Source organism: Chironomus tepperi, unplaced genomic scaffold, assembly GCF_022539635.2.
Source record: "Chironomus tepperi strain 1889 unplaced genomic scaffold, CSIRO-AGI_Ctep_v1 contig_177, whole genome shotgun sequence".
NCBI lineage: Eukaryota > Metazoa > Arthropoda > Insecta > Diptera > Chironomidae > Chironomus > Chironomus tepperi.
Genome location: NW_027226299.1, coordinates 1,746,346 through 1,763,206, shown reverse-complemented (window position 1 = coordinate 1,763,206; position 16,861 = coordinate 1,746,346). Strand labels below are relative to the sequence as shown.

General features: G+C 33.6%; 4 protein-coding genes across 4 annotated transcripts; all 4 read right to left on the bottom strand.

The window, feature by feature from the left end:
* Positions 1–180: 180 nt before the first annotated feature.
* LOC139089320 (multidrug resistance-associated protein 1-like) lies at positions 181–8,558 on the bottom strand. Its single transcript, XM_070638812.1, has 11 exons — positions 7,983–8,558; positions 5,302–5,601; positions 4,773–5,245; positions 3,819–4,717; positions 3,021–3,765; positions 2,748–2,821; positions 2,631–2,691; positions 2,329–2,570; positions 2,171–2,269; positions 1,956–2,109; positions 181–1,895 (listed from the first exon to the last, which is right to left on the bottom strand). Exons 1-11 carry the CDS (start codon positions 8,010–8,012, stop codon positions 473–475), a joined length of 4,500 nt encoding a protein of 1,499 aa, XP_070494913.1. The 5' UTR covers positions 8,013–8,558; the 3' UTR covers positions 181–472.
* Positions 8,559–8,681: 123 nt separating this feature from the next.
* LOC139089395 (uncharacterized) lies at positions 8,682–10,125 on the bottom strand. The gene is made up of 3 exons (XM_070638930.1): positions 9,729–10,125; positions 9,583–9,671; positions 8,682–9,445 (listed from the first exon to the last, which is right to left on the bottom strand). The coding sequence occupies exons 1-3, from the start codon at positions 10,093–10,095 to the stop codon at positions 9,185–9,187; spliced, it is 717 nt and encodes a 238-aa protein (XP_070495031.1). The 5' UTR covers positions 10,096–10,125; the 3' UTR covers positions 8,682–9,184.
* A 1,026-nt stretch (positions 10,126–11,151) lies between these two features.
* LOC139089445 (uncharacterized) lies at positions 11,152–13,913 on the bottom strand. Its single transcript, XM_070638992.1, has 3 exons — positions 13,324–13,913; positions 13,161–13,249; positions 11,152–12,872 (listed from the first exon to the last, which is right to left on the bottom strand). The coding sequence occupies exons 1-3, from the start codon at positions 13,586–13,588 to the stop codon at positions 12,561–12,563; spliced, it is 666 nt and encodes a 221-aa protein (XP_070495093.1). The 5' UTR covers positions 13,589–13,913; the 3' UTR covers positions 11,152–12,560.
* A 1,531-nt stretch (positions 13,914–15,444) lies between these two features.
* On the bottom strand, positions 15,445–16,477 carry LOC139089482 (uncharacterized). The gene is made up of 3 exons (XM_070639037.1): positions 16,206–16,477; positions 16,023–16,111; positions 15,445–15,959 (listed from the first exon to the last, which is right to left on the bottom strand). The coding sequence occupies exons 1-3, from the start codon at positions 16,462–16,464 to the stop codon at positions 15,684–15,686; spliced, it is 624 nt and encodes a 207-aa protein (XP_070495138.1). The 5' UTR covers positions 16,465–16,477; the 3' UTR covers positions 15,445–15,683.
* Positions 16,478–16,861: the final 384 nt, after the last annotated feature.

Below are 16,861 nucleotides of genomic sequence, written 5' to 3'. Positions count from 1 at the left end.
TCGTGGCTTACCACGTGGATGTGCCGACTTACATAGGATACCCATTATTGCTATTAAGCACACTATTATGTCCCGACACACAGGTTGCCCACCACTGCATTAGAGTGAAACAAAGCTTTCATATAATTTCATGGCAATCTTTGACTGAAAATTCAAATTAAAGAAAATGTCAATGGTAAGTACGATAAATAATTTCCTTTATTAATTAAATCCTTGCCTATCTATTCCTTTAAATTACAGTCATTCGTACAATTGTACCAGCTACATACATAAAATCCATAAACATTCATAAAATTGTGGTTTTATACCAATAAGAGCATAATAATTACTTTAAATTTGGAAAATTCTAAATTCTGATTCCAACATTCTTCATTGAGTTTTGTGCATGCAAAGATGCTTAAATTTTGAAGACATCATATAAATTTTTGATAAATATCATTAATTAATTTAATTTAAAATTCGAAGAAATGATTCAAAGTTCTGTTTCCTCGTGCTCTTCCTTCAAATGCTCGTACGGCCTCATTGGAATTTCTTCATTCACTAAACCTGCATTCTTAGCCATTCCATAGAATATTGAATTCCTATTTTCCAATAATGCATGTGGTGAGTCAAATTCAGCAACCTTTCCTGCATCTAAGACAATAATTCTGTCAGAGTCCATGATTGTGTTAAGTCGATGTGCGATTGTCAAAATTGTGCAGTCATTGAACTGACTTCGGATTGTCTTTTGGATCAGTTCATCAGTTTCAAAATCAATTGCAGCTGTTGCTTCATCCAATATCAAAATTTTGGTTTTACGCAACAAAGCACGTGCTAGACATACAAGTTGTCTTTGACCGACTGACAAGTTTTCACCGCCTTCTGTGATCTTGTAGTTTAAGCCATCAGGAAGTCCTTTTACAAATGCTTTTAAATGTGAATGCTCAAGTGCTTGCCAAATTGCATCATCTGAATATGAATCAAATGGATCAATATTCATCCTTAAAGAACCGCTGAAAAGAACTGGATCTTGTGGAATGATTGTCAATCTTGATCTCAATGAATGAAGTCCAATTGTTGCAATGTCAATGCCATCAATAATAATTTTACCGCCAGCAGCCTCAACAATTCTGAAAAGTGCCAATGTCAATGATGATTTTCCAGCTCCAGTTCGTCCAACAATTCCAATTTTTTCCTCTGACTTAACAGTGAATGATATTCCTTTAAGGACTAGATCAAGTCCTTCGCGATACCTAACTTGATAATCTTGGAATTCTACAACACCTTTCTGTGGCCATTGTGGATCAACAGCAATAGTTTTCCATGCAGCTTCTTGTGGCTTGTCGGTATATTCCTCAATTCTTTCAATGGCAATAATATTGGTCTCAACTTCTACAGCCATACGAACGAGGAAGAAGAGTAACTGTGAAATTTGTAAAGCATAACTGACTGACAATCCAACAACAGATGGTCCAATTGTGTCACGTGCCATAATTGCAAATAAGGCAGAGAAGAAAATGACAAAGGAACCAATAATTTCGAGTCTCAATTGAAGCCAACGATGTGCCACAAATCCATGATAAGCAATTCCTTGATGGAAGTCAATTTTCGAGTCTGATTCTGAAATAAATCTCTTCTGTTCACCATAAGCACGAATGACTGATTGTCCGCTTATAGTTTCACTGAAATGAGCTAAAACTGGACTTCTTGTAAGTGATTCCAACCGTCTGATTTGCCTTGATGTTTCAATATAGAACTTCTGTAGGAAATAGTAGATCAAAAAGACAGGTATGACAGTAACAAGGAACCATGGTGTGGCTATAGAAATCACGATGAAAATGGCAATGACAGCAAACAACATGAAGATGTAGTTCCTCATGAATATGGGAATGATGTTGTCGACGATATCCATGTCCCTAGAAAAAGATAATTTGGATGTAAATATAAGATTAAGGAAATGGAAGTAGTAAAAGAACCTTGAGAAGCGATTCAAAATTCGTCCTAATGGAGTTGTGTCAAAGAACCACATCGGAAGTCGAATAATGTTGTGCAGCAGATTGTTGTGTGATACTCGGGCAACTTTCAGACATCCGATGGCAAGAGTTATGGATGCGATGATTAATGTAACGGCTGAAATTTGAAGCAAAAGAGTTATGGATCAACATCCAGTAAGAATCACAAGTTTAAATACCTTGAAGACCACCAATTCCACCGTAAATTCCAGCATAGAAATTATTCCAAGTTGTGTCAGCTACAGCACGCTCACTAGATGACCAAATAGCCAGCCATACTGAAAAATTTATGATTAATTTTAAACATCCAGTAAAAATTACAAGAAGTCTTCCTTACTATTTGATCCAACAGCAGCAACTTGAAACAGAACGTTGGTTCCAAACGCAAGAAGTGACATAAACAATCCAGCATGTTTGAAGTACTTGAGGTAAATTTTCAAGCTTACTGTACCAGCTCCAGCATCTTCATTCTCAATAAGTTTTGACATAAGTGACTTCTTGATGTTTTCATGTTCATCCTCGATGGTTTGAGGGAAAAGAGACTTCCGGCGACTGTCGATGATTGAAATTGTGGATCCACTGTATGATCGAAAGGGATTAAAGTTAGTTATTAAATAATAAGGAAGAATGTCTTTTTACCGTCGGAAATCCTTAAGTGAAGCTTCGCTATTTAGTCGATTCCTTAGCTCTGGTGGAACTTCTGTAATATTTAGGATTTGTAAGTTAATGAGTTATCCAGTAAATTTATTGGTTTACCTTCTTCCTCTCCTTGTTCTTGCAGGTATTGAATCAAAAATTCAGCAAATGCGCCATTTTGTGCCAGCAGTTCCCTGTTAAATGTTAAGGATCAAATTATTACATTGATATTAATCATAGTAAGCATATATGCATGATTTTAAGCAAGACAACCTTTTCCCTTCCGGATATAATTTTATTCCAACTTGACTAAGCATGTTAAGGACATTAAATTTCATGATCAAGGACAAAAATTCAATAAAATGGACATAACAAAGCATTTTAATTACTTACTTGTAAGATCCACTTTCAGTGATTTTTCCATTCAGCATAACATGAATTTCATCAACTCTTGGTAAGTACGACAAAGCATGAGTAATTAAGAATCTGGTCTTGGTCCTTAATATTCCAGTATCGCACATTAAATTATCAAAAATATGCTTTCCAACATGTGAATCGACAGCAGACAGAGGATCATCAAAAATGTAAATTTCAGCATTGCTATAAACAGCTCGAGCTAGAGAAATTCTCTGTTTCTGTCCACCAGACAAGTTGATTCCTTTTTCACCAATTTCAGTTTGATCTCCGCCAGGTAACATTTCAAGGTCAGCAGTTAATGCACAAGCATTAACAACTCTTTGGTATAGTCTTTTGTTCATTGGTCGTCCGAATAAAATATTGTCCTGTAAAGTGGCATTTTGAATCCATGCTTGTTGTGGGACATAAGCGATTCTTCCATCAAGATTTACATTTCCACTGTGCTTCTCCATTTCACCCAAGAAGGCACTAATCAATGAAGTCTTTCCAGCTCCAACAGGTCCAACAACAGCAGTTAAGCTTCCTTTTTTGACAGCAATATTGATGTTCTTTAAGATTTCATTAGATCCATCCCATGAAAAGGTTCCGTTCTTGATGTACATAGCTTTATCGCATGGCATATGAGTGACATTATCGGAAGCAATTTCCTTTGAATTCAAGAATTTATCAATTCGCTTGCCTGCTACAATTGCCTGCATCAGGAAGTTCATCAACATAGGGACTGTAAATAAATAAGTTTAAGGATATGCCATAATTTTAAATCAATATACTTACAGAATGTCATCGGAAGTCGAAGTAAGTTGAACAGAGCAAGCGATACGAAAGCTTTTTGTGCAGTCAGAACGCCGCCAAGCATAACATACGTGATGAATGAAACCATTGCAATAATAAATGGTGCCAACGACCATAGGAAGTATGCGAATGCATTATAAAGTGCTATCGTCTTTATTACTCGCATTTCAATTTTTCTTATACCAAGAATAAGCTTCTCAAAACTTGGTTCCCATGCATAAAGCTTCAATACTTTAATGCCGCCAAGAATCTCATTGACCGATTTAATCCTCTCATCCTTGTGGATCATCTGCTCAATCTGGAAGACCTTCAACCTTGCTGCAATTATGACTGATGCAGGAAGTGTCAATAAAGTCACAAATAGACCAGCAAAAACAGACATTCCAATATAGCCATAAAGTAAATAAGTCACGATGCCAATTGTCATTAATCCAGACCACATTATGTGAATATTTGGCATCAACTCGAAGAATCGATTTGCATCCACAGCCATTAAGTTTACAATTTCACCCACAGTTGTGGTCTTTTTGACACTGCTGGATATTGTCAGTGCTTTTCTATAAATTGAAGCCATTAAGCCTGTTCTTATTCGATGTCCAACAGTCAAGTTGTGATGATAATATTGACCGTTCATGTATGGCTGAATGAATGACACAAGGAACAACATGCTAGCCAAAAAGTATCCTTCCCATTCTGGTCCACCTACTTCGATGTAAGTGATAAGCAAATCCAGCAGTAGAGGTGTTGATATAAGCAACAAGTCACAGATAACACGGAACAAGGCTGAGAACCAGAAAGGTCCACCATAAGCTTTTATGACTGACATGAATGTCTTTCCGTTGCTGACTATTGTTGAACCTTCAGGTTGCTTTGGCATGCTCCTGTGGAAGTGAAATTATTAGAATGTTAAGCTATGGATATAGACATAGAACTTACTTTTGATTCTTCTCAATGCTCGCTTTGAATGCCTTATCAAATGGTGGAAAGAGTTCAGCACAAGTGTCTTTGGGATTGCTGTCATACAAGTCATCTTCACTCAATGGACGCATAAATCCCAACCATGCAGTCTTTGTAAACCAATGGAAATTAATTCTATCCAAAATGCTGACTGTTAATTCAGGTGATGGATGTGCGAATTTTGGATAAGTTGAGTTCAATGGAAGTTTATCACTGAAGCAGTTAAAGATCAGCATGATGGATATCAGTGAGAAGTAAGTGCAATAGCTAAGGAACAGCCAAGCATCAAGTGACAATGAATCTCCTTGGAAGTAATCGTCCTTGTAATTTATGACTATATATCGGAATTCGGGTATGGCAAAGAATGTCAGCATCAACCAAAAGCTGAACAATAATCCAGAAGTGTTATGACCCTTTATCTTGTGAAAATATTGAATGCCGGCGACGTAAATCTAGACGAAACATAATAGTAATAATGACATTCAATTTATTATACATGTGCACTTACAAAAGTAGCAATTTTGATTCCAATGGTCACAAAATGAACAGGAAAAATGTCTTCATGATCCCCCACGCTGAGTAGAATCACCAAGTCTGTTATTGACAAGGCTACTAATAAGATTATTAAAAGGAATTTCGAAATATTAATAAATGACCACGGGATGTCGCTGTATCGACTCTTCAGTCTCCACATTATGTCGAGTCCTGAAAACACCCAAAGAAATATGCATGGCACCCATATGAAGACTGTCTGCTTAAAGCAGATTGTTAAGTTTGGATTGCTTTCTACCCATAGAAGGCTCGAGTCCTGAAAAGTAATAATAAAGTATGTAGTAAGCTGTGGAAATAAAATTTGTGCTGATTAGTCAGCAAGGCTTTTGTCGTAAATACAATAGACCAGTGGTAAGCAACCTGTGCGGCACACTAGTGTTCCGGTAATGTCACGAACCATATCATGAACTGTATGTCGTGTGCGGTTCCTAACAATTCTTATAATCAAAGTGTGCCGTGAGAGATAAAAAGGTTGTCCACCTCTGCAAAAACCACTAATCTCTTCTTTCACAATTCCGCGTAATTCATAATTTTGAAAATTTCCAAGACGCATGATTATCGTCTTTATCTTTACAGCATATCATCTGATTCTGACGCATATCGATCGATAAGAATGTTATTATCGTAAAAATTTCACAATGTAATTCTATATGCATATTGTGTACGTCTACATACTTCAAATCTTTACTTAATAGTATGTAATTTATCAATCATAATGCTTATGAGCTGCATATCAAGTTACGAAGAAGAAAGAAACTTACTGGAATGTGTATGCATTGACATTTTTTTGGGGATATAAAGACGTACGTTGCGTATGTAAGAAAATCCTGGCGGTTCCTATATTTTAATTGGATTAAGTTTCAACTTTGAAATTAGAACACGGAATTTCTATGGTAAATTGATTGATTAATTTTATTTTTATATCCGATAAGAAAATTTTTACTGATAAAATTTGTTTGATTAAAAACAAAAACCTGAATTAAATTATCTAGCTGCCCACATGTGCAAAGTTCATGAATGAGTTTTTCTCAGAACTGGCTGGATTTGAGACATTGAATTTCCATGTGAAAAACTCATTTGTTTTTCTTCCAAAACGCGCCAATTTTTCACATACACAGTAAGTTTTTGTTGTTGTATTTGTAATGTACACAGAAATTTGGCGACAAGCCGGCTTTTGATGTTCGAGAATTATCGACCGAATTTTCATGTTTTCACAGTAGCTGTAGCTTTAAGTTTTTGTTTTGATTCTTATGAAAATGTTAAATTGAAGATTGGAAAATTGCATTTCCCGAGCGGCATACTGTAACAAATATATTTTGAAATGAATAGAAGGCAACCTCACGCCGACGTAGCGACTTATCTCATGACTAAGCTGTGTTGCTCGGGTTAAAGTTGGAATTTAAGACTACTTAGATGAAATAGAAAATTATAAATCCTTGGTTCTTTCTTGTGGATAATAGTCTTGGATGTGCGAAAGGGTGGATGGAGGGTAGGCCCACTAGAGTATGAAGGGGTAAGGGGAAGGAGCCAGAGTATGACATTTGTGTAGAATCATCATAATTAGAAACTATCAAAATTGTATATTAGGAATTCCTTATCTTGCAGTCTACATTTTTATTTGAATTATAAATAATGCCTAATATCCATTTTGCAAGTTCATCTAGTTTGATGGTTGCCGAATTAACCATAAATCCTACCTGTTATCTATTGACTGTAAATAATTTTGTTCTCATTTGAACTAGATCAAAGACTTTTTATAAATGAAATATGTATAGCGCAGGGATTGATACTTTAGTCAGAGTGTAGCTTGAATTTTTTCGAAAGAGAGGATGGTGATGGGATGTTAGGTTGACCTCTAAACCATCATCATCTCCGGAATACGCCTTTGTCATAATCAACGCCTAATATAATAGAGAAAGTATTGCACTTTATGTTTGACGCATAATTGGCAAGTGGGAGCCAAAAAAAAGCATCATGTAAAGAAACTACAAACTAAAATAGATTTTTACGACTGACGTAGTAAGTTTCAATTCCTAGTCTGCTGATAGAAAACAGGTTTTTCCAAAAAGATCAAAAATTTGAAAGAATTTCATGCAAAAATCTTGGTATTAAATGGCATTAAATACTCTTTTCGACGCTTTGTTGAGCTTTTAAACTAAGGCATTTCACTTAAGTGAGATACACGTGAGCAAGCTTATAAGCTTTAATAATAATTTTTGTGTTATCAGGTGTAGACTTAGGTTCAAATATTCTTAAAGACTGCGCAATAATTCAATTTATTTTTAGAATCATTTAGTATAGCTTGAAGCAGGTGTGTGTTTAGGAGGGGATTTGGGGGAGGGTTTGTCAATTTAGAAGGAGGTGGGGTTTGGGTGATCTTTTGTAACTACGTTCTTGACTTGAAGACGTTCTAGTCAACATTTTAATCCAAAATCTAAGTCGACTTTGAACTCTGCAACTTCACTTCATTGTGACCTTTTCTTCAAAATACCAACTCTGGCATCAAATCAGAATGAACTGTAAATCTTCTCCAATTCTCATTATTTAGCCTTAATTCCACACCGCAAAACATATGTTCATAGTTTATTAGATAAATATCTATTTTAACATAATCAGTTTGATCGATAAATAACTTACCCACAACACACTCCCACAAAATTCTTCCATTATTTTCCAAAATATTTATTTTTATACAGTTTAAAGCCACTTCATTCATAAAATGAAAATCACCGATTAAATTTTTTTGATTTATAACTTATCTTTTGTTCCTTTTTTTGGCGTTCTTATCAGTTAATCTTTTTATCAATTAAATAGTTTATCACATGTCTATTCATAGGATCTATAATCTCCACTTTCGGGAAATTCCGAGAAATTTTTTCATTAAAATTTAATTAAATCCAATTTATTTTAATTATTTCGACAGATTTTGTCAATTTTTTAGATGAAAATTAATTAGGTCGATGATTGACATGTGCCGTAAGTCAGTAAGGGGTGTAGCTTAATTAATTCGAGTCTATTTATAGATTAATTCGTCAAAACACATAAATTATCTGCCCAAAATCATAAAATCATTAACACTACACTAATTAACATCCACAATCACTTAATTGACACAGATATTGACCTAAAAACACTCAAATTTCACTTAATCCATGGATTAATATAATGACGTTGTTTTACATTCGCACTTTATGTAGAATCAACTGTTCAAAAGCACATCCAAACGCAGACTAACTGCAAGAGTCAAAAAAAGGTGTACGGTATACCGTCTGCGATGAGATAAGGATCGATAAGATACGATTGATAAAAATCAGGAAATAAAAACCATTCAAATTTTTTCTTGATTTCTTTTCTTTTGGCATCAAATGTTAAAGCGCTTCCCAGTAAACAAATGACTACTAAGGATAGCTAGTAGATTCACTAAGTGATACTTTAGCTAGCTTTAATAGCCATTTAGTTACTGGATGTCGAGTATTTATTGAAAAAAACTTAATACTGAATTAAACTATATTATTCGATTTGAAAAAACTTAGTAAACTTTGAACTTTACAATTTGGATTAGAAAATTGTTATTTCAGTGCTGTAGCTTAATATCTTCAAGATTTCCGAGCAGTACATCACCATCAAGTGGCAGTTGATTAATTACTGATGGAAATGCCTTTAAAGCTCAAATTCCAAAATATTAAGCTACAGACACCAAAACACGTTAAGATTATCAAAAAACAATGAATGCTCACCTTAATGACATAAAAATGGAGCAATACCCTACACAACCCTTAATTTTAACCTAACCTCAAAATTATTGTCCATTTATCATATTATTAAGGCAAACATAAATCCTAAACAGCAGATGATTGCGCATCCAGATAAACGATTCCTTGTAAAGCTTCAGCTGATGCAAGTTTTGACTTTTCACGTCGTATTTTAATGAATATTGACACAACACACATTTCAACATAAGTCTTAATGATCAGGAACATTAAGCATATTCGGAAGAGATGATCATATGTAATTATAAGTCCAGTTACACATCCGATGAAAGCCAATGATAGAAAGATTGCATCAAGTGTGAAGTATGGGATGAAGAAACATGTCTTGCGCTAAAAATATGAAGCAGAAGAAGAGAAAAGAAAGAGGATAGAGACAAATTAAAGCTAGGCACTTAAAGGCAATTAATATTTGAAGTTAGTTCCTTCAGAAATATTTCATTTATTAATTTTAATCTATTAATGCTCACCATATGTATTCCGCCGATTAAAATTCCACAAAACAATATATAAATAACGAAGAATAAGGTCAAGAGTAAGTAGATTATGATGACATATGCTGCAAAAGTAAAATATTCAGTTTAATGTATCACAAAAATAAAGTATTATCTCATACTTCGTATAGCATGATCGACATTCTCAACTCGGTCACCAAAAATCATCCTAAAATGCCATCGGTCCATTAAGTCACTAAATTCTAGTAGATCCACTTCATTAACGAGTATGACTTCATAATAAAATGTTGTACATGCCAGCAGGAACCAAATGAATCCCTCAATGCTCAACCAAACGTATAATCCGTACTTTAAATTAAATATGAAGCAGCACTTGTCAACTTTTGGAATTTCAGCTTCCGATAAAGAGACGTGTAACATTGCTTTTGGCACGTGAACATGTTCAGCAAATTCAGGCTGTAACTCATGATGTTCCTGAGGCTCTTGATGCTCCTCTTCTTGTTCCCTAACTTCGCTTAATTTTCTCATTTTTTAACCGGTCGATCCTTTCAGCACAACACACCGTACTCAACTAAGCTGAAACTATGTTCAAGAGTTCTCTGAACAATGAATGAGAGAGGGAGAATTTTTTGGAGAAGAAATGAAAGTCGCAGCGCATGCCAAAGACTGTTATTGTATGAGAATATAGGATGTTTTTAAATTGTGACTTGCAACGCATTTGAAAGCATTTGTTTGTTATTCCAAGATAATAAGCTTGCACGTTTAACTTCTATAGTCGACTATAGTCTTGTAGATTCCTCCTTTTAAGCTCATTTACAGTTCAATTAACTTTTTCAATTGTTTACATTCATTGTGAAGTTCAAACTTTGAACTTTAGATTTTTGTAGAGAATTTAAAAATTAACGGTTTTTGGAGACTTTTAGAACATTCAATTGTAGTTACTTCTTAAGTCTTCTGAATTCGTGCATGCTTTTACCATCAATGCTGGGCATATCCAAACTGGCATACGCTCAATTCTTTTCAAAATAAAAGAATGGAACTGGCAAAACTGGAACAACAGCATGCGTTGGCTATTAATTTTTAAAAAAATATGCTAAATATATCACTGGAGTCTGATGAGTCAACATGTTGTTAAAGCAGAGAAAAGAATTGAGAGAGAGAACATGAAATAGAGGAATCAAGAGAGGGATGCTGACTAACAAGAACAATACAAATCTTTAAGGAAAAATGTTTGCAAAATGCGATTTAATGTTTCTCTCCCTATCATATCGACATCTATGTTAGGGATATAATGAAGGGAGCATAAAAAACTGGCGCCAAAAGTCTGAACTCCTTAACCTACATATCGTTGAACGTAATAAACTGCTGCGAAATTTAAGACATTGAATGGAATGAAAATCTGAAATAATGAGGTCAAAGATTTTTCATTAAAGTAGGCCAAAAAGAGTTGTTTTTTCAGGGGGAAATATTTAAAAAATATATTAAAATTTTTATTTTCTTAATCCTTAACACAATTAACATCAAAAATGAAATCCACACAATAAATTTAAATACATCAAAATTTACTTAAATACTATGAGCCTTTACAATTAGTTTAATTAATTAATTTAATCCTACATTTCCGCATGACTACCAATATTCAATAAATATCATCAAATTTGCTTTCATTTCCAATTTCCAATTTCGCTTATGAATATAAATATTTTCATTTCCATAAAAGCGCTGACCATTATTACAATTTTCATGTTTTATGTCTCAAACTGAACTGTATTGAATTACTAATAAAATGCGATCATTTTATTTAATATGCTGATGTATTTCATTGGAACTTTTTAGACAAGAAATAAAGGAGGGCTACTTTGTTATAGAAAATTAGATTCATTAAGTTGTCAATCAAATTTGTAATTAGAGTTCGGTAAACTTATTGACTTGCAACACCTTTTCCTTTGAGATTTGGGTTTTGTTTAAATTTACAGAGGTTTACAGAGAATGTTTTGAATTTTTTAAGACATTTTGTATATTCAATTTCATTTGCAGAGTTCACAAATTGCTTGAAATTCATGAATTTTATCAAAAAATTTGAAATTGAGTTGAGAATATATCAACGTCATTTAAAATTCAAATTTTATTTGCAATTACAACAAGTTGATTTTCCCCGTTCATAGTTGTATACCCTTTTCATCAAAACATTAAGTCTGTTTTCAATCTTCAAACAATAAACATCTTTTGGTTAAAATCAACTTCATTGCTGATAAACTGAACATAATCATTAGCAGATTCCTCAATTTAAATCAAATAAAATACACTATAACACAAAGATTACTTGATTTTGCTGATTTGAACTCTAAAAAAAGTCAAAGGTCTAGATTGGAATTTGTTTAATATTTGTCATATTGCTAATGTTTATCAAATGATCACTTCCTTAATAGTTGAATACGTTCAGTTTGTTACCATTTTGCACATTTATCATTTGATTATCCATCAATATTCATCATATAAAAGCGTCTTGAATATCCGCATAGTATTTTTGATAAAATTTCCATAAAATTGATTTGGTTCACAATGGAGTAAATCCATTTTTGTTAAAAATGCTAATTTGTAAAAGTTTTGAGTGTTAAAAATTCTATTCTAGTAGCGATATTGATTGATGTATCATTAATTTTCACAACATTGATGTTTTAATTAATTCATGATGATGTTTTGGGTGCTTCAGGAATTTTTTCAAGGATCTAAGTTGGGATTGCTATGGAAACAGGTTAATATGTTTATTGCTAGTATGACTGCTAAATTTGTCAAATATTCTACGTTTGTTTTGAGGTATTATGTTAGATATGCTGGCATTTTTCACTATCTAGACTCTAGTCTTAATGAATCTAGTATGTCACCTCACAAATCCACCAATATTTCACAAACTATCCACTAAAGTTGTTGACCTTAAAGCATTCAAAAATTCCTGAGCTTTTAAAATAATATTTTCGTGGCTGACCTCTTACTTAAACAGCCACAGCCATTGGGGCTTCACCAAGTCCAGGATTAGTATGAACTGGGCTTGCATCAATCGGTTCCAATTGTTGATGTTGACTCAATGAGCTGTGGATTGAAATATGCTCACTTGAACGTTTTCCAGCATAGTCCTTGAACAGTGAGTAGACACACACGGCAAAGTAGAACTTGATGAAGAAGAAAATGATGCAGATTTTGGCAATTTGTAGTCTGAAGAAGATTCCGATGAATCCAAATGGAAGGGCGAATGTTAGCAAGAATATGTCACAGATGAGGTATGGCAAAAATAGGCGACGTGAGTTCTACAAATAGAAAATGTAAATATTATGTGTGAACTTGTGTGGATGTAAATGAAATGTTTTGGATATTTTTGGAACAAATCCTTGTGTGGTTTATGTTAGAATTTAGAAAATATTGCCAAAATTCAAAATTTTGAAAACAGTTAAAATTTTGAACTTTGGAGATTCGTTAAAAATTTGAATTTTTGAAAACAATTAAAATTTCAAAAATGTCTAAAATTTGTTTGAATTCAGTTTCGGATCCTTTGACAAGCATGCTACTCAAAATAATAAATAAAAACAATGACCAACCTTCGTTATTCCAATTACAAGCATCAGCGTAAACACCAGATAGAGGAGGAAAATTAACGCCAAGAATAAATTGCCGACGATAAGGTAGGCTGCATAAATAAACATTTACAAGAAAAAATTTAATTATAATTTCCATCATCATAATTAATTTTGTCATCCTTACTTCGAATCCACTCATCAATTAATTCCCGTGGGTATCCAAAAAGGACGAAGTAATACCAATCATTATCCAATACATCGCTGAACTCTGCAATATCAACATTAATGATGTACTTAACTTCACTGTAGATTGACGCGAATGTTAAAACAGCCCAGAACAACGTTTCAAATGAGACGAAAATTAAAACACCACTCCTTAAGTCAAACACAAAGCAACACTTGTTTAAACGAGGCAATTGATTCTCTGAACCATCAATTGTTGAGACCATTGTAGCTTACAATTTTTTATGCTGTTGTCACGACAATTTCCTATACGTTACTAAATAGGACTATTTATTTTTCTATTTTGTGAGAGGAAATTCCTTTGATGAAAAACTTTCATTGATGAACCGCGCATGGCAATATTTATATTTTGGAGATTCTCTCGCATGACTCATGTAGAATTTTTTGTATGTTTAGTTTCGGGGGAGTTGAATGCAAAGTTTCATGATTTTGGACAATTATGTTAGGGGTTGATGAAATTTCTCAATGAATTTTATTGTTATTGTGCAAATGAACAATGAATTTTGGGAATTCATGCAATAAATGGACATAACTTGCATTCTTGCAGTCAAAAACGCATAAAATTGAGATTTAAAGTTTTAACGGTCAAAATTTATTTGAATTTTTTTCGTCAAAATGCTCAGTTTGAATTTTTTCGTTAAAATTCTTAATTTGAATTTTTGAAAACCGTTAAATTTTTCAAATATCTTAAAATTGATGGAACTATATAATCAAAGTTGACTGTACACTCAACAAAACTCAAGCTTACCTATGTCAAGCCACGATAATTTGCAAGCATAATTGCCTGATTTTATGTAAATAAAATTTATATTGAAATCAAGGCTGTTGTCGATGTCAACAAAACATCGACAATGTGCTGCATAATATGATTGAATAAAACATGAAAATAACAGCACCACACAGACAAGAGAATTTAAATAACATCCTCAATGGGATGCTTTATAAATAAGCGTTTAAAAAATTAACATTCAACTGTTCCTGCTCAGTGAAGGATGAAGGATCACAAGGTCTCGCATAATCTATCATAATAATTTAAATGCACAATTGAGAAATCAAGGAAGAAGTCTTAAGAATCTGCAGTAACTGAGAGAGAAAGGAAGAGAATCAAACAGCAACGGGGTGGAGAGAAGATGGAAAAAATACACAAACTGGCGCCGACATTCTGTCTCCCACCACGTTACTTCTTCTTCCTCGTCATTCTCATCATTTCTAATTTTCTTTGACAGTATTTATTCGTTCCTTTGTTTTTCGATAATGCGTGCATGAAATATTTTCTTTTCAGTCCGGAACAAATATGTCGTTGTGCTGTTTATTATTTAGTCCTGAACCAAAAATTCTTATCCTGTGCAATTCATCAGTGAATGTATTTAATGAGGGAAGTCATTGATAATATTCGTGATCGATGATGACTGTAGTTGGTCAAGCGGAAGTTACTCATTTGGAAATTTTTTGGAAATCTACAGTAACTTAGGGAGAATCAAACTATTGGACTTATGATTCAAGAGAAGTCGACTGAACTAAAATTCGTTGGAACTTGTGATTAGTCAGTGGTAAAATTACATCATACTCATGATAGAGCCTACTATGATGCTCATGACGGGCCTTACGTTCTGGGTCTAAACATTCCTGTTTAATTTTTCATTTCTTTTTCCAACAGCGTTCTTGTAATTATCTAGTTCTAGTTCTAGTTAGGTCGAGTTTTAGGTGCAGTTTTGGGGTCTTGGGCACATAATGTGTCTCTCTTGCTTGGTACATCGATAAACTAGTTTCTGGATGACTAGGTGCTTTAGAGGGTACATCAAGTCTTATGATGTCCTCGTATCCTTCCAATGTGCAGAGTATGAAAATGGTTCAAATCCCACTAGGAACAGTAGGTCTTTAGGGTGAAGAAAAATAGCAGTGCCTCTAGCTTATAAGACTGAGCCCCTAACAAGACATTAACTTCTCTACAATTTTATAACATACATGCATACATCCTTATCCCTCGTAACATTCTGTAAGGACAATCGTAAAAAAAATATCAAATGTAATGCTTATTGATTACCTCAAATGAGTCCTTACAAATGCAATCGTTTCTACATAATTTTCCACTTTTTATTTCACGCATTTTTATTGTGTACACAAAATAAATTGTTTTTTTACTTTTCTATAACATTGAGGAGGGAAGTGCCAAACCTTCACATGGGGTTACAATATTTTATGTTTTATGATTTAATTAAAGGAACTGACTATTTCCTTTATTGCCCGAAAGCAATTTTCTTTTAAATCACTCGTAAAGCTATGAAATCATTAAGGAATGCTTTATACATTTACAGCCTCACAAATACTTTCCATGGTCGTTGTTGGACTGATGCCACTTAAGTATGAAAGCTCAGAACTGTCAGCGACCTTGCCACCCTCAATCTTATAAACTGAAAAGACGCCAATCGCTGAGTTTAACTTTAAGGCAAAAAAGATGAAGCATATCCAAAACATCCTTAAATTCCATACAATAATTGCGACTATAAAGAAGCATCCTGACAAGTTTATCATTACTATGTCATAGATTATATAAGGTATAAACCAATTAGGACTTGACTGCAATGGAATGAGAAGAGATTTTTATGGCTTAATAATTAATGTTTATTGTATGCTGCTTACCTTCATGATGCCAATTAAAAGGATAGGAGTAAATAGGAAGTAAAGGAGGAAAACTATCACGAGGATTGTGTTGAGGAAGATTGTTGAAGCTGTAAATGATTTAATTTAATTATATAGATTATTGGATATGACTGTGTGATGCTTTTGAAGGTTATTTCCTTTGTCTTACTCAAGGATACTCACATCTAGCATTGGCATTATTAATTGGATCTGGTGGACCAAATATGATATTATAATACAAGTCCTTCCTTAACACTTCCTCAAAATCCCTCAAATCCGTATTCTCGATACATTCAATTTCTAAATTTACAGCTGATAACAGCAACAATATCCACATAATATACTCAAATGATACATAAAATCCCACGGATGGTTTTAAATCAAAATAAATACAAAACTTTTGTGCTGTAGGCAGAGGATCATTTTTATTTGGCTTATCCATGTTTCACTTACAACCTGATATAATCGACTACTGAGAGACATCATAAGACAAAAGATTTGATGATGTATCTCGTGCTGTAACAGTTTCATCTTGTGCGCATGCTGAATATTTTTTTGTACAATCCTCTCTGTTTTTGATCTCATATGGAGGCTGATGATTCATTCCGAGATGAAACGAATGAAAAGCGTTGAAATTTTTGAGTTCTTCTAGGCTTAAACATTTTTGAATCGACCACGTGGGTTGAAAATGGCGGGAAAATGAAATAAAACACTTCATGCTGTGAGGTTTTAAATTTGAATTTTTCAAATACGTTACAGAAAATAAAAATTGTTAGAGAAGTTCTAACACAAATACATGCAAATTTTATGCAGAAATACTGAAACAATTCCTTGAATAA

Bases quoted from the DNA above. Each gene is read 5' to 3' on its own strand.
- LOC139089395 (XM_070638930.1), bottom strand. From the start codon at position 10,095: ATGAGAAAATTAAGCGAAGTTAGGGAACAAGAAGAGGAGCATCAAGAG. The intron at 9,672-9,728 runs GTATGAGATAAT...TTACTTTTGCAG, and splicing joins TGTCGATCATGCTATACGAA to CATATGTCATCATAATCTAC. The intron at 9,446-9,582 runs GTGAGCATTAAT...TCATATTTTTAG, and splicing joins TAATCGGCGGAATACATATG to CGCAAGACATGTTTCTTCAT.
- LOC139089445 (XM_070638992.1), bottom strand. From the start codon at position 13,588: ATGGTCTCAACAATTGATGGTTCAGAGAATCAATTGCCTCGTTTAAAC. The intron at 13,250-13,323 runs GTAAGGATGACA...TTATTTATGCAG, and splicing joins AATTGATGAGTGGATTCGAA to CCTACCTTATCGTCGGCAAT. The intron at 12,873-13,160 runs GTTGGTCATTGT...TTCTATTTGTAG, and splicing joins TTGTAATTGGAATAACGAAG to AACTCACGTCGCCTATTTTT.
- LOC139089320 (XM_070638812.1), bottom strand. From the start codon at position 8,012: ATGGAAGAATTTTGTGGGAGTGTGTTGTGG. The intron at 5,602-7,982 runs GTAAGTTATTTA...ATTACTTTTCAG, and splicing joins TTTGTGGGAGTGTGTTGTGG to GACTCGAGCCTTCTATGGGT. The intron at 2,571-2,630 runs GTAAAAAGACAT...TCGATCATACAG, and splicing joins TCACTTAAGGATTTCCGACG to TGGATCCACAATTTCAATCA.
- LOC139089482 (XM_070639037.1), bottom strand. From the start codon at position 16,464: ATGGATAAGCCAAATAAAAATGATCCTCTGCCTACAGCACAAAAGTTT. The intron at 16,112-16,205 runs GTGAGTATCCTT...AATCATTTACAG, and splicing joins TAATAATGCCAATGCTAGAT to CTTCAACAATCTTCCTCAAC. The intron at 15,960-16,022 runs GTAAGCAGCATA...ATTCCATTGCAG, and splicing joins TTTTAATTGGCATCATGAAG to TCAAGTCCTAATTGGTTTAT.